Source organism: Trachemys scripta, chromosome 10 (genome assembly GCF_013100865.1).
Source record: "Trachemys scripta elegans isolate TJP31775 chromosome 10, CAS_Tse_1.0, whole genome shotgun sequence".
NCBI classification, from domain to species: domain Eukaryota; kingdom Metazoa; phylum Chordata; order Testudines; family Emydidae; genus Trachemys; species Trachemys scripta.
This window is the reverse complement of record NC_048307.1, coordinates 3,521,826-3,544,592: the sequence shown is the minus strand read 5'-3', so window position 1 is coordinate 3,544,592 and position 22,767 is coordinate 3,521,826. Positions and strand designations below refer to the sequence as shown.

At 45.5% G+C, this 22,767-nt stretch overlaps 1 protein-coding gene across 4 annotated transcripts in view; it reads right to left on the bottom strand.

Annotated features, from left to right (window-relative positions):
* PKD1 (polycystin 1, transient receptor potential channel interacting) overlaps positions 1 to 14,692 on the bottom strand; it is a 133,220-nt gene extending 118,528 nt beyond the window's left edge. For all 4 annotated transcript variants that reach the window (XM_034784707.1, XM_034784709.1, XM_034784708.1 and 1 more), the window contains exon 1: positions 14,254 to 14,692. In XM_034784707.1, coding sequence (XP_034640598.1) covers positions 14,254 to 14,507 — 254 coding nt within the window. In that variant the 5' untranslated portion in view covers positions 14,508 to 14,692. The remainder of the gene's footprint in view (positions 1 to 14,253) is intronic.
* Between the last annotated feature and the right edge of the window lie 8,075 nt (positions 14,693 to 22,767).

Here is a 22,767-nt window from a genome sequence, read left to right as displayed (position 1 = left end):
TGATCTGCACAGATTTAATTAATTACTTATGAATCTCTGGCCAATGTTACTCTGTTTGTCTCAGTGCGTCTCAACCCCCCCAGTCACTTCATGTAGTGGAATAGCTGAGAAGTGAGCACAACTAATAGATTCGCCAACTTGTTGCTTATGTAACAGTCCCTTTTTTTTTTTTAAATAAAACCCACTGAGGTAGCAATAATGAGCCACCATCTAGAACAACTTTAACAGAGCGCTGGAAAGGGGCCAAGACCTTTCCAAATGGAAAGTATTCTTCTCGGGAATCACTGCATCAGATTTCAGACAAGCACTTCCCATTTTTAAATCTCCAGTTTCCAGGAACCCATTCAAATGTGTGTGTGTGTGTGTGTGTGTGTGTGGGGGGAGGGGGGGATAATTTAAAAAAGTTTGAAACTGTATGATGGGCTGAAAGCATCTGGGTGCAAAGACAGGTTTGCAAGACAAAAATAACTGAAAGAAGGTCGCGGTGTAGTTTTAAGGGATTGTTTGTGAAACTGGCAAAACTGTCTACATGCCATGCTTACAGTGCAAGTAACTGTGCAAAAATGTAAGTGCTTCAGGACAGGGACCATCTCTCTGCTGGGTTTATACTGTGTTTAGCCCAACAGGGGCCTGATCCCTTATTGTATTATCACAATACAAAATGTTAAATACACTTCAGTGGGCTCAGAGAAGAGCCAGGAGAAAGATTACAAAACCTGCCTTCTAGTGATAGACTGAAGAAGCTCATTCTATTTAGCTTACCAAAGAGAAGGTTAAGGGGTGACTTGACCACAGTCTGTGTAAGTACCTACCTGGGGAACAAATATGTAATACTGGGCTCTTCTGTCTAGCAGAGAAAGGTGTAACCCAATCCTAAGGCTGGAAATGGAATCTGGACACACTGAGATGAGAGAGAAGGTGTACATTTTGAATGGCGAGAGTAATCAATCACTGGAACAACTCACCAAGGGTCGGGGGGGAATCTCCGTCGCTGGCCATGTTTAAATCAAGAGTGGATGTTTTTCTAAAAAAGCAGCCCTAGGAATTATTTTGGGGCAGTTCGCTGGCCCGTGTTATGTAGGAGGTCAGACTAGAGGATCATAATGGTCCCTTCTGGCCCTGGAAGCTATGAATTCCCACGTTCCAACTGACCCCCCCTTTCTTCACTCCAATTCCTCCTTTTAAAAAGCTGCCCCTCTTACAAAGCTTTCTAACCCTGTTCGGTGCTTGCTGTAACAGGGTAAGAATGAAATTCACCCCTGGACAGAGGGCCAGCTGCAGAGCTAGGCACCAGTTAAGTCCTATCTTGAGGACTTAGGTGGAGCATAGGCCCCTGTGTACAGGACTGACTTTGCCCTATAGCTAATGCTTCATAAGCTCTTTTGAGGAGCGATCTATGCTTGTAGACCATGACAAGGCACAATACAGTTCAGGAGAAAGGAGTGGCGAGTGAGAGGGTTATTGATGAGAAGGAGGGAGGGGATTGAAGGAGTAAAATGGGGGCGTTGAGACCTCTAAGGATTGGGGGTGGAGGGGCTGGCTGGGCAATTCCAGGTCATAAACCCACCCCCTGGGAGTGGATCTGGCTTATTCCCCTTCTGTCTGGGACTGTATAGTCTGTATGTGATGCAGTTTTAATTGTTCCCAATTGTGGTACTAGTCCTGCAGCCCCTTAGAGCGAAAGGGGAGATGCTTCCCATAGACGGGGCTCCCCTCTGTGAGCCCTCGGAGAGCCCCTAGACCGCCGCGGCAGCCGTGCACTCAGAACTTGGGCGGATGAGGCCTGTGATGATGATGATTATCATTCCATGGACCCGCCTGGCACCACCGAGAGAACACGGCTCAGACAGTTCAGTCTGCTGGAAAACAGAAATGCAGCCTCCCTCTGCATGTGAAAACCATTAGGCAACAGCACAGAAGCAACTCATGAGGCAAAACCCGTGAACATTCCCCTATCAACCATGCGTGCTGGAGGAACAGTCCGCGTCTGTCCCCGCTGCCAGAGATGGGAGGAGGGGGAGGAAAGAGACACCAGCTTTGTGTCACGCACAGGTGGCAATTTTCAAAGCCGACTGGGGGAGTGAGCTACACCCCTCTGGTTAATTTCAGAGAGAGAGAAGTGCAGCTAACTCTGAAAATAGCAACCAAAGTTTGGCGGGGAGACGCAGGGCCAAAGGGGCTACACAACATCTTCCCTCCACACACGTCACAGCCTGTTTGCCAGTGTTGATCTAATGCTGGAAATGCATTACGTGAGTGTTAGGAATGGGAACATCTGTTTTAGTTAAGCCATGCTGGGAAAGGAGAAACGGGATGCCACCCTTGACCACAACCAGCCCAGCTATAAGACAAGGAGATGAACGGAGAAGTAAAAAATAGCCACTTAAACGTTCTTCCAAGCGCCACGAGCCTGCCAGATATAAATAAATAAAAGGAACAATATCTGGCTTCAGCTACTAGAGGGGCCCATGTGTTCTTGTCAGTACAATAACTCCTGGTGTCTCTCCAGGGACGCAATGATTTTGTGTTCGCAGCACAGCACCCTTCAAATATCTAGACAGATAATGGACATTTAATTAGGGAACTGCCTGAAGAGATCTCTGAGCCATTAGTAATTATCTCTGAGAAGTCATAGAGGGTGGGAAAGAGACCCAAGGACTTGAAAAGGGCAAATATAGCGCCTATCTATAAAAACAGGGAATAAGGACAGCCCAGGGAATTATAGACTAGTCACCTTACCTTCAGTACCTGGAAAGATAACGGAGCACATAATCAAACAATGTTTGTCAGCACTAGAACTGTAATAAGAAACAGTCATTATGGATTGATCAAGACCAACCTAATATCCTTCTTTGACAGGGTAGCAAGCTTGTGAATGGGGGGGGAAGTAGCAGATTTCATATATCTTCACCATCTTGCGTGACCGTCTCATAAACAAACTAGGGAAATATAACCTAGACGAACCTACTATAAAGGTGGTTTTCCAACTAGTTGTGCACTCATACTCAGAGAGTAGTTGTCCATGGCTCACAATTGAGCCAGAAAGGTGCATTGAGTGGGGGCTCGCAGAAATCTGTCCTTGGTCCAGTTCTATTCAATATCTATTCATAAATGATTTGGATAATGGCATTGCGTGTACATTTATAAAATTTGCGGCTGATACCAAGGTGGGAGGGGTTGCAAGTGCTTTGGAGGATAGGATTAAAATTCAGAATGATCTTGACAAACTGGAGAAATGGTCTGAACTAAATAGGATGAAATCCAATATGGACAAATGCAAAGTACTTCATTTAGGAGGGAACAATCAGTTGCACACATACAAAATGGGAAATAACTGCCTAGGACAGAGCACTGCAGAAAATGACCTAGGAGATGTAGTGGATCACAAACTAAATATTGGTAAACAATGTAATATCATTGCAAAAAAAAAAAAAAAAGGTGACCATCATTCTGGGATGTATTAGCAGCAGTGTTGTAAGCAAGATACGAGACAGAATTCTTCCACTCCACTCAGCACTGATAAGGCCTCAACTGGAGTATAATGTCCAGTTCTGGCTCCAAACTTCAGGAAAGATGTGGACAAACTGGAGGAAGTCTAGAGGAAAGCAACAAAAATGATTTGAGGTCTAGAAAACGTGACCTACGAGGAAAGATTGAAAAAATGGGGTTTGTTTAGGCTGGAGAAGAGAAGACTAAAGGGGGACTTGATAACGGTTTTCAAGTACATAAAAGGTTGTTTGAGGAGGAGAAATTGTTCTCCTTAGCCTCTGAGGATAGGACAAGAAATCACATGCTTAAATTGCAGCAAGAGAGATTTTAGGTTAGACATCAGGAAAATCTTCCTACCTGTGAGCACTGGAACAAATTACCTAGGGAGGTTGTAGAATCTCTGTCAATGAAGGTTTTTAAGAACAGGTAGACAAACACCTGTCAGTGGCGATCTGGATAATACTTAATCCTGTCTCAGTGTAGGGGACTGGACTAGATGATTCTACAATGTACCCATCACCTTGGTATCTAAATATACAACCCAGGTCCACTTGCACCCCAAGTGAGAATTGTACTGCTACATCCAAGCATACTCCTGAAGGGACCTGTAAACAGATGCTTTTACCAACTTGATCTAAAACTCCACATACTGTAGAGTCAGAAAATCACTTCACTTCCTAGGGTGTGGCTTTTTGAACAAAAATTATCTGCACAGCATAAAAATTCATCTCAGACCTTCCCAAGCTTGGGTGCTTCTAGGGTTCCTCCTCTGAAACTGCTCAGCCCCCACCCCATATCCTCTCTTCCAAGAGCCACTCCCATCTCTTGGGGGCTACGAGCCAATTACCTCAGCAGAACCCACTTAACCCATTCCTAGTAGGATCAATACCTGCTAACAGGATGGGGTGTTTCTGAAAAATACTGACTGCTGGTTATAGAGCCCAAAGAATTTTACAAACAACTAAAGGCCACAATGGATGGTGTGCAGCATTTTCTGCCCCACCAAAACTGCAGGGAAGGCAGGTTCAAATCACTGCCTACAGAATTTGCTGTAAATGATGCTGTTAGCTTCTCAGTGGTCTGCAAGCCCCCCACCCTTCCAAGGAAGACCTTGAGGCAGCTGCAACTGGGGAAGCTCTGAGCACCATGAAGCCCTACTGGTAAGGTACAAGGAGGGCAAGGGATTGCAGTGCATGGGTAGAGAGCTGTGTAGCGCCCAAGGCTGGCACAGCAAAGAGTCTGCAAGTCCAAGTAGAATGTCATTAGTGACATTTGCATTGGGAAACTTGCACAGAGCCGTTTTCAAGATTCCTGGCTCTAGCCCATCCTGCCAACTCCTCACCGGGAACCCCAGTTTCAAAGCAGAAGCAAGTTAGCCTTGTGCCTTAACAATGACTTTATTACAGAGACGGTGGTATCATCATTGGCCAAATTCTGTCTATTGACATCAGCAGGCCTCTGTAAGTGAAGGCGGAATCCAGCCCCCCTGTGTCTTAGTTTTTTCTGTACACAGTTTTCTTCTTTTCCCACAACACTGCAAAAAAGACATAAATCTGAGCCAGTGTGAGTCTGGTCACACATAATCTGTAACTCTCTGTCAAAGGGTAGAGGGAGTTGAGTGTCTTGGCATGAACACTTTTCAAATTATCCCAATTCCGATACTCAACGCATGCAAACTCCAACCGAGGACCGCGTGTGGTTCCATAGGTGCCGGAACTGGGGGTGCGGTAGCACCCCCTGGCTTGAAGTGGTTTCCATCATATCCAGGGTTTACAGTTTGGTTCAATGGCTCTCAGCACCCACACTATACACATTGTTCCAGCACCCTTGTTTGGTTCCCATTATAGCGTGCACCCTCAATACAAAAATGTTACTCACACGCTAGCAGGCTCTGGCCTAGAACACATGGCTAGTGTTTGGATTTTCTGCCCCCGTTGCCTAACAGTAACTGGAATGTAATCAGACAAGAAATGATGACTTGAACGCAATTTGAGATGGGTAAGACAGTTATGAGTTCCTGGCATGGGGTTTCAAAGCTTCTTTCATCATGAGTTTTTGTTTTGTTTTTGTTTTTTCTGAATGGTCTTAGCTTGCAAAAATCTGTTCAGCAGATTCTGTTATGTTATTGTCAAAGTCAGCCAGTCCAGTCTCTCCCATCCCATGATGACACACCCTAACTTGCTTTTCTTAGGGTACTAAGCTGTTAGCGGAGCATGCTGTTCCTGTCCTGAATTCCATATTGTGCAGCCAGATGTTCTCTGCCCTTCCCGTTTTGGTAAACGTTGTTTAAATTGTGCTTTGGGGATCGGAAAAACAAAGGCAAACTTCTATGATGCCTTTCAGCTTGAGAGAACTTGTAAATAGCTTTGGGATATCTTCCCAATCCTGCAACTGGCTCCATCCACGTGGGCCCCTGGCTCCCTGCACAGCCCATAACTTCTGACATGCCCACCCCAGAGGAGGTTGCTACTGTTTTACTAGCAGCACACACCAGTGCTATGCTGAAGTTGAGGACAGGAAGTGAAGAATACTGAATCAGTTGAAACCTGAGTGGGGATTTCAGGAAGGCAGCCTGTATAAACCAAATTGGCATTACAGCATGTTACCATGGTTACTGTCCCTGCTCTTACTAAAATCCCCCCGGCACTTTTCTTTACCACACACAGTCCACACCTCCTTTTTCACCTCTGCCCAAAAATGGCACTGGTACAAACCAGTGCACTGTAACACCAGGCTGAGCACTGGCACAGAAAAGTGTTATCTAATAAATTAAAACCATTGTGCCATATATGGGACTTTCCTGGGCTCTCATGCTATCTAAATACTGACCATTTCTGGTGCTACTTAGCTTCTGAGATATGAGACCACAACCAGTGGTGGTCTGTGTTTTCGGCTAACCTATTCACTACAGGGTTAATAGGTAAGTTTCCTCCCAGTCAGACTCTCTAGAAAATGTTTATTTCTATTTTAAAATCCATCAGCTGCATGTCTCTTAAAAATTGATGAATACAAAAACAACAAAAAAATTCTGGTTTCTAGTCATGGTTTCTGCAATTTTACCACAAGAAATGCTACCCATGGTTATATTGGAAATTGCAAACACTGTTACTGATGACCAAATGCTTTAAATCTGTTTTCATTATTTTAATTTTTTTTTTTTTGTTACCCTTTACAATTCAGTTTTTGGCTTGCAATGCATTGTAAAATATTTATACCTCGCATGTAGTCTTGCTGAAGCTAAACTGGAATTTATTATCAGTATCTTAGGGCTGGTCTATACTAGACAATTAGATCAACCCAGCAACAGCACTCGGTGGTGTGAAAAAGCCACACCTCTGAGCGATGTAGTTAAGACAGCCTAAGGGGGTATGTCTACATGACAAAATTATGTTGACCTAAGTTACGTTGGCATACGGCTGCCACACTAACTAAATCGCTTTTGCGTGTCCACACTACGCTCCTTGTGTCGGCAGTGCTCAGCCTCACCCGGAGCGCTTGTACCGACTGTACTGTCAGCGTGGCCCATGGTGGGATGGCTTCTGAAAGCCAGTAACAGTCAATGTAGGCAACACCATGTCTACACTGACAGTGACATCGACATTGACTCTACGGCGCTCGGGGAAGTGGAGTTATTAAGTTGGCGTAGCGGGATGATTATGTCAGTGGGAGTGAAATTTTAGTGTGGACGCTTCCATAGTTAGGTCAATGTATGCTGCCTTGCATCAACCTAACTCTGTAGTGTAGACCAGGCCTAAGTTCCCATGTGGACAGTGCTAAATTGATGTAAGAATTCTTCTGTCAATCTACTGCTTCTTGAGGAGATGATTACCTACACCAATAGGAGAACCTCTCTCCTGGGCATAGGTAACGTCTACACTGAAGCGTTACAGTCGCTGTCCCGCTGTAGTCTTTCAAGTATATACAAGCCCTTAGTAAAAGAGCCTTGTAAGATGAAAACCTAGCAAGCCTTCTCCTGAATGTGAATGTAACTTACAGAAAGAAGGGTCTAGTTCAAAAGCCTCATCCTCTTTGTGGACCAGCCACTAAAGGGGAAGGTGACCTGCTCTGTACAAGCATGTTATGCTAGGCTAGGCGAGTCAATAGAACTGAGGTCGATCTGGCCCTCAGGTCTTTGAAGTTGACAGGAGGCAGTCCATAGATAGGTGATGGGGAAGCAGTGTTAAATAAGGATAATGCGTCCATAAAGAAGAAGAACAGGGCCTGGAGAAGTAGAAGAGGGGCAACACAGCTATCCAATACGGAAACCACTGTGGGGAAAATAATTCACAATGAGATACAACAAGGAATTCCATTCAACTACAAACAGGGAGCAAAGCATTAACCGGTGACTTTTTAAAAATCGCTTGATTAAAATGTAGGATTAAAACCAGCAAAGATTCCCATGGTGCGAGAGCAGAACGGAGCAGCTGAACAATCTCGCTTGCCTTACTCACGTGAGTAGACTACCAGTGGGCCACCCTGCGTGAATAGTGGTTTGGGATTGGGCCCATGCTGTCAGTTCAAAATGCAAAAGCAAGAAGGAGCTGCATTAAAGGGGTGGTGGAATAAGCGATACAATTAGTTCTAAAATGAGGGAAGTGACACAAGGAAAATGAATTGCAGAAAGAAAGAGAAAAACAAAATTAATGACACAAAAGCAAAACACCTTCTAAACATCACCTGAATTTCAGGATAACCCAGACACATGAATTGTACAAAGATGAGGCGTTCCCTCACGCTCACCCTACCCATTATCCCTCCCAAAAGATTGTTGCAAGGAATGATTAACTGGTCAAGAAATTATTTAGCACAATCATTTTAAAACAATGAACAAGCAAGTCCCACAGCTGGATTTATTTTAATGGTGTTAAAATTCTGTTTCTTAACTCTTTAAATATATAGGAGCAAAACACCACCAGGTACCTCCAAAGCCTCTTCCCAAACACTGATACATACTTAGGACCTGATCCTGCATCACTGAATTGCAGCAGAACTGGGTCTCTAGTGAGCTCTGTATTCACTCCACCCATTTGAGGTGTCTAGCTGTGGTTTCTTAGTTTGTCTCCTTAAATTATTGCTCTTGTTCACATTTGGTTGTGCTGAATTACTAAGTGCAAATTCTTAAATGGTTGGGCTGGAGTCGAGGAGGCAAGAGATTTCTCTGTCGCTCCTGTTTCTACATGGCAGCTTGGCAAATTCTCTAACCAAATACACAGAAACCGCTCTAACGCCATCTCTCAGACTGACAGTGTTTTCCCCAAACAGTAGGTTGTTGTTGTTACTAAAATGCTCTATGCCAGCAGCGGACAAAAAGCCAAAGTTAGACGTCAGAATAAAAAGCCAACGAACACTTAAGATATAGGGGTAATTTGTCTGAAACATCTGGAAGGAGAGTAGCAAACTCTGTAGTCCACTGTAGGGCATTGCTTTAAACAAAACAGACATGACAGTGACACCGCACTAATATCTTAGCTCATTGGCGTCAATCACGTACTACATAATCCCTACCTTGTTCAATGTATTAACTGGGACATGTTTTCCTTCTGTACCTCATGCAGTTTTGTCCTTTCAATAGACTGAGTTCATTTTGTTTTTAATTAATTTTATTCCTGCACCTCAACTTGTGCGCTCGTTTTTTTTAATTAAAAAAAAAAAGTCTTTCTTTGGGGGGAAAAAAAAGGAAACCAGAACCTCACGTTTAGGTGGCGATACGGATGCTTATTTGAGTGAAATTCAGGTTTTCATGACTAAAGTAGGGACGTTTTGGTTTTGTGGGCTAGCTGCTTTTGTACAGAGAGAGTGTTTTGCTACCGCTGCTTTGTTTTAATTGGATTTCATTTTTCATTACCTGTCAAGCATGACTTGAATCTTGGATAGGAATTTCTTATGTTTATATGTTGAAATAGAAATAAATAAATTCTATTAATGACTCGGAGACCTACTGAAACTTACCAAGTCATGCAAATAACCAAGTTAGGAAAAACAAAAAATATATATGCCTGCATCTTAAAATACATTTATACTGACAGGGTTTGCTTAGATTTGTTAGGCAACATAAAAATAGGGGTTGCTGACACATCCCCCTATAATAAGCAGGGTTAAATTAGTAATACAGGTCCCAAAACTGCAAAGATTTAACGCACGTCAGTAACTCTACCCGCCTAAGCCGTCTCACTGAAGCTAATGGAATTACTGAAATGTGCGTGTCGGCAGGTTTGGGCCCATAGATTGTAAGAGCAACAACAAGACCTTGCTGCAGCATTCTGATAGTGGTATCACCCAAGAATTATGGATCACCGAAGGACAAATACATGCGTTTCTACTGAACATGTTTAGTCTTGAGAAAAGGAGATCTGATAACGGTCTTCAACTATGCTGAGGGCTGTTTATAAAGAGGACTGGGAACAATTGTTCTCCATGTCCACTGAAAGTAGGACAAGAAGCAATGGGCTTTATTTGCAGCAAGGGAGATTTAGGTCAGATATTAGGAAAAACTTTCTAACAATAAGGGTAGTGAAACTCTGAAATAACCTTCCAACGGAGGTTGTGGAATCCCTGTCACTGGAAGCTTTTAAGAACCAACTGGACAAACACTTGTCAGGGATGGCCTAGGTTTTCTGCCTCAGTGCAGAGGGCTGGACTTGATGACTTTTCACGTTCCCTTCCAGACCGGCATTTCTATGGACAAGATTCTAATCCCTGTATTTAAAAAAAGAGTCACGAAGATACTGCAGAGGTGTCAGAAACAGTAAATATTCACAGGGGAAAGAAAACAAGTCTCTGATCTCAACTGAAATCTAAATCAGGATTATCTGTCTCACCAAAAAGCTCTAAGATCCCAAACAAAAAGTTTGCATAAATCCACAACCAATGGGAGAAGAACACTTTAAGATAGTATCAGAATTCCTCTCAGTTGGGGTGAACATACAAAACGACCAGGGCTGCCACTTGAAAACTCTTGCATTTAAAGTACCTTTTTACGTTAAGGACTGAAGATGATCAGTTTACACAATAGCCTTTCCTCTTACGTTTGTTTAGACATTTTATATTCGATGTCTTCAAGTTATTTGCCTTATAAGGTGACTAACTTTGATTTGATGTTGCTATTAAGTGGAACAAGAGACTGCTTTCATCTAGGTGTGCGTACTCTATTTCTGACAGTACTTGTTTTCCTTGGTGAGTCTTTGGATGTGGCATTTCTTCTGTATTCAGGGTAACCGTTCCCTCAGTGTTCGCAATTCTGAATAAGAAAAGGCCGTGTCTGTTATGTTGGCCAAAAGAGGTTTTATCACGAGCATTCCTATCCTAGGCTCTGATTCTACACTTTTGCACACACGTAATCACATTGACTTCAGTGGGACTGTTTATATGTGCAGAACTGCTAAATTGAGGACTTCACCACAAAGGTTATATAATTCCTTCAGGGTTCATAGTTGCTGATCAGTACTGCTTTCATAAAGGTTGATGGAGCTGCATTTTGTGTTTAAAAATTATTTATACAACTTTTTTCTTACTACAAAATATCACTGCAAGCCATTACGTGAGAATAGGAAGCAGATTATTTAAGTCCAACTGCCTTATCTGTCAATAGTCGATAAAGGAAGCACATAATGGTTAGGTTGTAGAGTTTCCCTCCTATCTTGCGGGGTGTAAAGATGGGGGGCTAAATGCACCCCTGGAGTAATTGAACTCTTATAGCTCTTATCATACAGTTATGACACCCATAATTACATGCTCACGCTTTGTCCCTGTTAGAAGGTCAAATAGGCTAGCAATCTTCCTACACTGTATCTTTCTGTATTTCATATCCAAATTCTGCAGTGCATTTCCAAAGGAGGGGCACAACTTCACCACAACTTATGCCAAGAGACAAAGTATTAAAAACACATACTTTGATCCCCAACAGAGCCTTTACTGTGCATCCTAAATGATCTAATCCTGCCAAAGATCCCTTTGCAAATTCAGATATCGCTCAAATTTGTGAATTCCAAAGATCACTCTTCTTGTGAACCATTCGCATTAATAGGGCTGTAAACAAATAATTTCACATAAATTAAAATAGGAAAAATCCTGCTGCTAATAATATTACTTTGAGGTTTCAATGTGCTTGCTCCAGTGGAATGTATAACATGCTTTGAGTATTTAAGTTAGCTGATGTCCAGTAGCTCTTGTATATATTAAGGGCCCATCCTAATTGTTCAGGGTGCTTTTACCACCTAACACCGCTGAACAATAATTAGCTGTCTTAAGCACTCACTCGCAAAATTAGTAATACCCATAAAGCCGCCACAATAACCGCAACTCGGTTTAGAAAGCTTGAACTGACGTTCCAGTGACACTTTTAATCTTCATCACTGTCTTCAGAAGCCTTTTAAAGATCCATATGAGAAGAGGCCAATTTTATACACCACTTATTTTGTCCAAAGCAACATTACATTTGCAGAACCTCCATCACAAATGTCTCACTCTGCCTATTGCGCAGTTCGCGCAACCAGTAAATCAATAAAAATTAATCTTGCCCAGTTGAGGGATTTCTGCAAAATTCACTCTCTACTTTATTTTAAGAAATAAATGTAAAAACTTAGCAAGATGTACAACTTCAAGGAATGTGTTTTTATATCCCAGGGCCAGAGTATGTTTCTACAATTTAAATCTCCCAGTAAAAGAAACACTTAATACTCTAATTTTGTTGTAGGAAAATACTTAAAACACACACCTCCACTTCTAGATGAAAAGCTGTCGTTCACTCCGAAGCTACGCTAGGTCTGTCCCCTTGATCCACATTATAAAGTTTTCAAAGGTGTTTGTGATTTTTTTTTTTAAATTCTTAAAAAAAAGTACAAAAAGGTGAATGACTTACAGCTTGTATAGGTTCCCGAATACTGCACGCTTTCCGCGATTGCCAGTAGAATTATGCAAAACAATGGCTTTTTAAAACTTCATAGATTTAAAAATTATTGTTAAGCAACATTAACACTAAAGCTGATATTTACCTTATTGCAATATCAATAGGATGTGGATAAACTGAAACTTTCTTCCTGCACAGGGAAATATCATTTAGGTGTCTGTTTCCTTTTCAACAAAACCTATGAGAGGGTTTTGTCCCCTGAAGAACAGAAAAGTTATTCCCTAAAAAGTTTTATCTATGTAGGACAACTACTGAGTTGAACTCACTCATTAAAAGAAAAAATAACAATTCCCACAGCTCCTCTTCAACCTTTTTAAAAGGCTGGACTAGCAGGTTTATTTAACGGACCGAACCGTTCTAGAGATCAGCATGATTCTTAAACTTGACTTGGTCATTAATGTCATTGAATCAAAAGCCATTTAGAAACGTACTAATTACCTTGCATTGCTGCTACTTCTCTCTAGAAGTTTTGATCAAACATTTGAATTTGTGTATCTGCCCCTGACGCAGCCAGTGCTGGAATCATGGCCACGGGGTTCCATCTATAGATAGGGCCTTCACTCTATAACGTCCACTGGGGTTCTCTGAAACCCACTGTACCACACCTCCTTAAACCCAAAGCAAAAGGGAACGGCCTGTTATTTTTCTCTAACGTACCAGAGAACACCTTAAAAGCTTGGCATAACCATAACACTGTTATTCAGGATCCTGGTAGAAGCCTACGGTCTTGAGCTTGCAAATATTTGCAAAGTCTGCACACCACTTAAAATGCAAAAAGTTGAGCACATGCAGAAGTCTTTGCAAAGATCTAAGCCCACAGTCGCAAGGCAGTTGCTTGATTCTGTCAACACTTATGAATGTGAGTAAGTTTATGCATGTTAGCCCTAGTTGTGGGTCTCATCAGCAAAGTTACACATATAACATAGGACGTGAAGGGGCCTCCTCGGTCATCAAATCCAGTGTCCTGCTCCTGCTGGCAGCCCTGTTACTTACACACAAGTAACATAATTCACATGAGCTGTCCCACTGAAGCCATTGTGTGAAGTTACATGCAGCATTGGACCGCCTTCATTTACAGATGCTGGAGTTGTTTCCTTTTGATTTCTCCACCCGGCCACTGTATCATTCTTAGTTAAATCACATGCTTCACTAAGTACAGTTCTGCACACCTTCAAATTCTTGCACATCTAGTACGAAGCACTCTTCCCTTGATTTTTCCATATTTGCCTCTGCTGTCATACATATGATCTGTGTGCCAGCATAAATCACAGCAAGTTCTATTACAAAACCCCCCCTGCAAGACAAGGAAAACTACTGCCGGAAAGAAAAGTTTACTAACACCGCCAGAGCACCTCCAATTCTTCAAGGTGAGATTTCAGGACCCGGCTCACTTGGAAAGATCCCAGCCCCGCTGTGGGGGGAGGAAGGGGGTTGCTAACGTTCACAGCTTTAAAAGAAAATTATTCCTCCGTGGAAGGAATGCTTATGCCTCGTGCAATCTAGCTCTCAGCCCTGGCCTTCAGTGCCAGGCCAGTGCCAATGCAGCTTTGGTGGCAAACAAGAGGTCAGTGGTACCCCCCGCGTTCCTCTTCCTTTGACCACAAAGCAAGGCTGCCCGGCGGAGGCTGGGGCAAGAGGAGAGAGAGACCTGCCTTCCACACACCTCCCCACTCCCACCCCGCAATGCCGGGGGGTGCCAGCAGCTCCCCGAGCCTCGCCACCTCCCGGCACGCAGGGAGCCGAGCGGGGAGTTTGTTTCATGAGCCGGAGGCGGCTGGTGCACGGGTGGGGGACACCCCCCCAGGACCCTCCCCGTGCGCCCCCTCCCCGTGCGCCCAGGGCGCAGCCGGACTTACAGAGCGGTGGCTGCCGGCGGGACGCCGCTGGCCGGGCGCTGCTCCAGCCCCCGCGAGGAGCAGTTCACCAGGCAGGAGCCCGGGGCCCTGCCGCCGGCGCACGAACAGCTGGGGCCGCAGGGCTGGCAGCTCGGGGCGAGGGGGCCCCTGGCCGCGGCCAGCCCCCCGCACAGGAGGCAGCAGAGCAGGCACCAGCCCGAGACGGGGACGCCATGTTTGCGCTGTGATCCAGTGTGTCCATTTCCAAACGGCATCGCTCACTGCGGGCAGGGCATGGCCCCGGCCCGCCGATCCCCCCGGCCCGGACAGCCCCGGGCCCGGGACGCGCTGGGCTCAGCACCGGCCGGCCCGCTGCATGGCCCCTGCCTGGGCTCAGCGGCCCCGACGCATCGCGCTCCTCCGGCCAGGGCTCGGGCTGCGCGCTGTGTCCTGCCCGCCGCTGCAGCGCTGGCCTGGGACGCGGCTAGGGCTCCTCCTCCCGCCGCGCCAGCATCCTCCTCCGCCCTGACAGCTGGAGCCCAGCGCCCCGCGGCTCTGCCCGGGGCCCGCCGCCAGCTCCCCGCTCCGCTCCGCCCCGCCGCTCCGCCCTCCGCCCGGCGTGGGGAAGGGAAGCCAGGCCCTCGGCGGCCAGGGCTGCTCCGAGCCCCTGCTGGCCCCTCTGCCCCCGCAGCAGCCGCCCCCGCCGGCCCCTCGCCGGCGGGAGCTCACAGCCGAGCACGCCCGGGAAGTTGCCTTCTCCTCCGCCAGCGAAGAGGGAAAGAGAGGGAGAAAGAGGCAGTTCTGCCCGGCGGTGCTGTGCCCCCCAGATCCCGTCTCTCCTGTGGGCTGCACAAACCCACCCAGGCCTTCCAGACCTAGACAGACACCACCCCACACACACACACACACACACTCCCCTATCAGCAAGCCGGCTGGGAGCCAGACGCCCTGGAGCCTACCCTCGTAGGGTGTGATAGTGCAGCCCATCACCTTGGCATCTGAACGCTTACCATCTAACATAGATTGGCGAGAGCCGGGGCCTAGAAGAAGAATCTATGGCCCTTCTCCCTTTTTAGAACGGCCATACTGGGTCAGACCAAAGGTCCATCCAGGAGTCCTGTCTACTGACAGTGGCCAATGCCAGGTGCCCCAGAGGGAGTGAACCTAACAGGTAATGATCAAGTGATCTCTCTCCTGCCATCCATCTCCACCCTCTGACAAACAGAGGCTAGGGACACCATTCCCTTTTCCTGGTGTAGATACACTGGTCGGGTAGGTGAGGAGGGCTTGGGCTGGCTAAAAGCCCAAAACTTCCATTTTTACCCCGAGTGCACAACTGACTGGACCCACCCACGCACAGACGCACACTCGGATTTGCAAGGTATTTGGCAGCTGACTTCATGGAGCTGATGTCCATTCTAAAGGGCACCTACAGCTCTCTCCTCCAAAACTCCCGCTGACTTCAGCTGGGATGCTTGGATAGCATGTGTCATAGCTCTGCAACTTATTAGGCATTTCAGACCTCGTTGTCTGGAAGCAGGGCTCAGGCACTGCATGGACGTGGTGAAATGGAAGGGCGTTCCCTTGCTCAACGCTATGTCTGAAATACCGATGACAAAATAATCCAGAGGTTTGAACACAATTTACGTGTTGCTGCTCATTAACGTAGCAGATAGAAACAGTGGGGGACTGGCTGGCCCAGGGTATTAACAACTAAATAGACTTCTCAGCATTGGGTCACTGGTTCAAATTCAGCCCAAGTCAGTTGGAACTGAGCCCTGTCAGCATCTGATGATTGTACAATGGCCTGTGGGACTCACGCCAGTTCCTAGTGGCACCAAGGGTCTCCATTTAAAAAACAACAACAAAACCCATCAAATAGTGCTAATTATCCCCATGAAGGCAATTGCTGCACAAAGCCAAGGAAACCGAACTAATGCCGTATCTCTAAAATCAGCTTGCCAGAAAAAGGGTTGAAGCACCTATTTTGTTGCTTTCCAGGACTGTCAGCGCCAGCCCAATTCAAAGCACACCTGGGGGGGGGAAAATCATAGATCACATCCTTCTAATGCCCTAATGTTAATGTGGGGTTTTAGGCCTAACCTTTTGTATGGTGGTAAACAAAGAGGAAGTCTTAGGTGTCGGAGTCCGGCAGGATATAAGAAAGTCTGCGTAACGCAGAGAAGGAAACTCTAGCTACTGGAACAGCTCTTCATGTTCCGTGCCAGAGCGCTCACTCTGGAAACTGGAATCCTTATTCCCGGTCCAGTCCAGCAGGGATTTCTCACTGTAAACATAACAAATGTGTATGTTTGTTGTAGTCTCTGGGAGAGGTTAGCACATGGCTCTAGCTCACAACCTGAGGAAGCCTGCCTGACCCAGGCAAAGAAAGAGGAGACTTGGCAAGTATCTGTGGCATCTTCCACAGGGGCACAAGGCTTCGGAACACAAGTTGCATGTGCAGACGTGATGGGGCAGCAGGGAGGGCAGACAGCAGCCTCTGTGGGAAGTGCAGGAAGGGAACTGCAGAATCAGATGGACCTAAGGAGGTTGGAGGTGGAGAGGTCTCATAGACTTTTAAGGCCAGAAAGGACCATCGGGATCATCTAGCCTGACCTCCTGCACATTGCAGGCGGCAGAACCACACCCACCCACTCCTGTAATAGGCTCCTAACCTCTGGCTGAGTTACTGACGTCCCCAAATCTTGATTTAAATACTTCAAGTTTCAGAGAATCCACCATTTACACTAGTTCAAACCAGCAAGTGACTTGTGCCCAACGCTGAGAGGAAGGTGAAAAACTCCCAGGGTCTCTGCCAATCTGCCCTGGGGGGAAATTCCTTCCTAACCCCAAATGGCAATCAGTTGGACTCTGAGCATGTTGGCCCATGAGCCACACACCTGGGAAAGAATTCCCTGTAGTAACTCAGAGCCCTCCCCATCTAGTGCCCCTTCTCCAACTGTTGGAGATATTTGCTAATAGCAGTCGCGGATGGGCCCTATGCCATTGTAGGCAGTCCCATCACACCGTCCCCTCCATAAACTTATCAAGCTCAGGCTTGAAGCCAGTTAGGTCTTTTGCCCCCACTGCTCCCCTGGGACGGTGTTCCAGAACTTCACTCCTCTGATGGTCAGAAACCTTCGCCTAAGTTCAAGCCTAAACTTATTGATGGGCAGCTCATATCCATTTGTTCTTGTGTCAACACTGGTGCTTAGCTTAAATAACTCCTCTCCCTCCCTGGTATTTATTCCTCTGATGTATTTATAGAGAGCAATCATATCTCCCCTCAGCCTTCTTTTGTTTAGGCTAAACAAGCCAAGCTCCTTAAGTCTCCTCTCATAAGATAGGTATTTCATTCCTCTAATCATCCTAGTAGCCCTTCTTTGCACCTGTTCCAGTTTGAATTCATCTTTCTTAAACATGGGAGACCAGAACTGCACCCAGTATTCCAGATGAGGTCTCACCAGTGCCTTGTATAATGGGACTAACATTTCCCTATCTCTACTGGAAATGCCTCACCTGAGGCCTCCTAGGATTTCATTAGCCTTTTTGACAGCTGCATTACATTGGTGGCTCATAGTCATCCTATAATCAACCAATACACTCCGCTCTTTCTCCTTCTCTGTCGCTTCCAATTGATGTGTCCCAAGCATATAGCAAAAATTCTTGTTGTTAGTCCCTAAGTACATGACCTTGCACTTTGTACTGTTACATTTTATCCCACTTCTATGACTCCAGTTTTCAAGGTCCTGCAGATCTTCTTGTATGACATTCCGGTCCTCCTCCCTATTGGCAATACCACTGCAGATTTTATTAGCACTTTTTGTGCAAAGGTCATGAATGAAAATGTTAAATAAGATTGGTCCCAAGATTAATCCCTGAAGAACTCCACTAGTAACCTCCCTCCTGTCTGACAGTTCACCTTTCAGTATGACCTGTTGTAGTCTCCCTTTTAACCAGTTCCTTATCCACCTTTCAGTTCTTATATTAATCCACATCTTCTCCAATTTAAATAATAATTTCCCATGTGGAACAGTATCAAATGTCTTACTGAAATCCAGGTAGATTAGATCTACTGCATTTCCATTGTCTAAAAACTCAATTATCTTCTTAAAGAAAGAGATCAGTTTGGTCTTTCTCTTTCAAAATTTGTTCCAAGACCTTGCCTACATTTGAGGTCAAACTAACGGGCCTGTTGTTTCCTGGATCACTTTCCCCCCCTTTCTTAAATATAGGTATGACACTATGCCCCATATTCTTCAAAGATATATTGTTATGATATGAATATGGCATAACTAAGATATGTTTTATGCAAGATGGATCATGTGCGATATCATAGGAAAGATTATGATGTACTGACTATGATTATCCTATTTGTATGCATGTATCATTTTGGTATCTGAAGTTGGGAATATTGTCTATGTACCTATTATAACTGTGCTTACACCTGGGGAAACGCCCCACCAGACAAAATGCAATCAACCTGGCTGGGCCATTAGGGGAACAATAGGACTTTGAAGATGCTAATCTCCCACTTTCCTGAGAAGCTTCCTGGGATGCTGCTTTAACACTGCAGAGTCATGTGATCATGTCACCTGGTACTGGATTCCATCTTGGGCTACTTATATTTTTCCACTAATAGGGGGTGGGGATCAAACTGGGACACAAAGGATTCCCGCCATATGTAAATCCTATTTAAGGTGGGGAAGTGAGTTAATCTTGGTTCATTCTTCACTGAATCCCTGCCCAGAATGACTGCTGGAAACATCTAAGAATCAAAGACAAAACAGGGGGAGAAGAGCTGAGGCCAGACTGGAAAAGGTGTCTCGCCTGTGAAAGAAATGCCTAAAACAACATTTAGGGTGAGAAATTACTACTTGTAACCAGTTTCATTTGTGTCTTAAGTTTATATTGCGGTTTTTGTTTTATTTGCTGGGTAATCTGCTTTGATCGGTTTGCGATCCCTTATAATCACTTAGAATTTACCCTTTGTAGTTAATACACTTGGTTTTGTTTATTCTAAAACCAGTTTGTGGAATTCAGGAGTGTGGGGCAAAAAGCTGTGCATATCTTCCTCCACATCGAGGGGGGGGGGCGAATTTCATGAGCTTACGCTGTACACTTTTCTGTGCAGTGCAACACAATACAGTTTGGGGTTTACACTCCAGAGGGGGAATGCACTGCGTGCTGGGCAAATCCCTAGTTGAGTTTTCCCATGCAGAGCTGATCTCAGTGTCTGTGTCTTTCTGCGGCTGGGTGTGTCCCTACCTGGGTGTGTGCTGGAGGAGGCTTGAGAGCTTGGCTCAGCAGGGCAGTGTAAGGGAGCACAGGCTGGTGGAATAGGGGGGCTCAGTGGTACCCCAGTACATCAGTTGGCACCCCGGAGTGGGGCCTAACATGTCACAGTAGGTACTTTAGGCAATTCTCCAGTCATAGGGTACGACCCCCGAGTTTACTGATTCATTAAAAATCTTTGCTATTGAGCTTGCAGTTTAAAGTGCCAGTTCCTTTAATATTCCATGGTCACTCTGATGGGACAGGAGACATCTAATAGGATATAGGCCCCAGGTGCTCCTTTTGGGTCAGGGTTGAAATTCAGACTTTCCCCAGAGCGAGGGGACTGCTCTAAATCTGGGGATCTGATTCAAGTCTTCCTCTAAATTTCCCCAGAGACAAAATCAGCTTTGCTTGGAGTTCAAACCAGCAGCAATTCACTGGAATTGCATTTGCAGCTGCAAACTTCTCATCACGGCTGGCTCTTGTCTAGAGAACTGCAAATGGTCGGCGACTGCTGATTGTTGTTGCAGGTGTGTTCACTGGGAGAGGGCACCAGGGGGGCAAGTGACATGATTTGTGGCCACTTGTCCCACTTCTGGTTTCAGCAAACGCCACACAGACTTGCATGAACCCAACCAAACTGAGTCTTGCTGCAAACTCACAACAAAAATCAGGCATGAGACAGCTGGGTTCAAACTAGTTGAAATGTCACGAGGGCTCAAGCCCTGAATCTGTTCTGATGCGAAGCATTTGCTAAATGGCTTCAAATCAAACCTGGGAAGAGTTTGCTCGGCTAAATGAGATCCAAACCCTTAGGGGCCTCCAAGAGATTGCGAAGCTTCTGGAACTAAGTCAGAGGACCACAGCTCCATTTGGGATGTACCATGACATCTACCATGGGCGACAGAATCCTTTTCCTGTGAAGAGAGGGGTTCCCTCAAGCCATTTCAAGAGGCACAGCTAGATATATATTACTCTCTGGGGTGGCAGACTCTGTCCACAGAGCCAAACCCTGAAATCCCTACTGTGAGACTGGTGCCACTGAGGTCAGTGGAGGTTTGATGACTCGGTGGAAGTCCAGGACTCTCAGCTCTTTGCGTGATTGGCCCTGCCTCCGACTCCTTATCAAGACAAGTCTTGCAATGGGATTTTTGACTAGATAAGGACGGCAGTGTCTGGCCTACAGTCTCTCTTGGTTGGTGGGATTCCATGGGTTTTTATTGTCCTCCCTATTATATAGTAAATAATTAACATGAGCGCACCAACGAGCCAGTGACTGATGCACAAAGGGTCGAATGTGGGAATGGTCCCATTGATGTCCATGAGACTGCTCATGTACTGTGCTGGATTGAGACCTTTCAAGCGCTTTAGAGATGCAAACTAAAGGATCCTCCCAACCCTGCTGTGAGGTAGAGAACTGTATCCCCACTGAACAGGTGGGGCTGGCAGCAGATCCGCGGGTGGGTCGTGAATGGGCGCGTTCTCAGTCCAAGGGAGAAGGGGCCTGAAAGCTGAGTGACGCTGGTCCCAAGCCCACTGAAGTCAGTCGGAATCTTTCCCCTGGCTATAGCGGGGTTTGGATCATCAGGCCAGCTGTGAGCATTCTCCTGCCCTCTGCACTGGTCTGGCAGTCTGGCAGGCATCTCATCAGAAGTGTCAGGAGCTGATTAGCAAGGGATGGGGCCCAGTCAGGCTCTCAGGAAATCTGCCTGGCAGCTGTCAAGAGAAAATCACAACGAAAGAGGGAGAGAAATGCGCTGCAAGCATCTGACCCGTTAAAGAGCAGGCAGACAAAGCAATTGGCCAGGATGGTACAGGAAGATGGGACCTATGCTGCCTCTTTCCAGGGGATAAATTGCAGGGGGAGGGGGGAGATTTCAGGGTTTACCTTTCTCCAGGACGAAACTCCCCTAAAATGGTGGTTTCTCTCTAGCTATGGGAGTAGAACAATGTAAATGATCCCAACTTCAGGTTTCTTGAGTCTCTGTGCGCAGTTTTGTTGCCAACTCATGATTTTATCACAAGTCCCATGCCATTTTGTATCTGTCTTAAAGCCCCAGCTCCCGGAGTCAGGTGACTGCCTCCGAATTTCAGGTGTCATTTAAAAAAAATAAGTTTCTAGCGCCTCTTCCTTGTAGAGAAAAACTTGAAAATGCAACTCTCAATAGCTTAAAAAAAACAGGCAAATAAAAAGAATCTCTGTGTGTTTTATCTCATGATTTTTCGGGGCGTGGGGAAGACTTATGATCTTTGAACCGTTGGGGCTGGCATTAGAGTGTGTGTGCGTGTGTCCGTCTGTTGTCAAGCCAGGGCCGTTTACACTACATTACTTCTATAATCTCTCTGTCCACTATCTATCTAATCTGCCTGTTGAGACATTTAGGGCTCAGTCCTGTAAAATGCTGAACTCTGCCCGCACTCCAGCAAAGCATTTAAGCACATGCTGAATCCCATTGAAACCAATGCAATGCCAATTGACACTGACCGAGATGCTGGCTTTCCATGTCTAAAACACTGTATAAACCTGAACTAATGTCACAGCACCCAGTGTCACTGCTTGGCAGGATATTTAATGTATGTTAAATTAACTCTGTGAAAACATTTGTGCCTTTTGGCCCAAATTCTGCTGAAATACACAGCATCCATCCGTGCTAATTGCATGATGAATTGGGCCATACATAACACAGTGTTTACTACTTTCTTATTTGACTACAAAATATTTATCTCTGTTTTCCCCAGTTGTAAATATTTCTTTCTCCAACCTTCCTGCTTAACATCCATATGTTCACCGTCTCTGCTTTCAGCTATCAGCAAGGAAAAGAAATCCCCGTATGGAAGGACTGTATCATTATTAAGAGAGCAGATAGTTTGCTAATGTGACCCAGCAGATGAAGCTATAATGGAGCTAAAGGTTTCCCCCAAATGATGGGCTTGCCAGGCAAATATGAGGATTATAAACAAAGAATTAATCAGGGGCATGGGCGGATATATAGGGAGGCTCACAAAAGTTTCAAGAGGATAACTAGTCACATGGATTTATTAGTTCTGATAATAAATTCTCATTACCGAGTCGGAATATATTCAACAAATGACAATGCAAAGCACAGAAAAGTATGAAGGGGAAAAATGCATTCTGGGGCTGGGATGTTATTGCCTATTTACTGCCAGGGAACGAGTGGACGTGGGAAGGGAGATTTTTCTGTCTCTGCACCATCAACAAATTGTGAATTTCTCAACACGGTTTAACCAAACTAAATT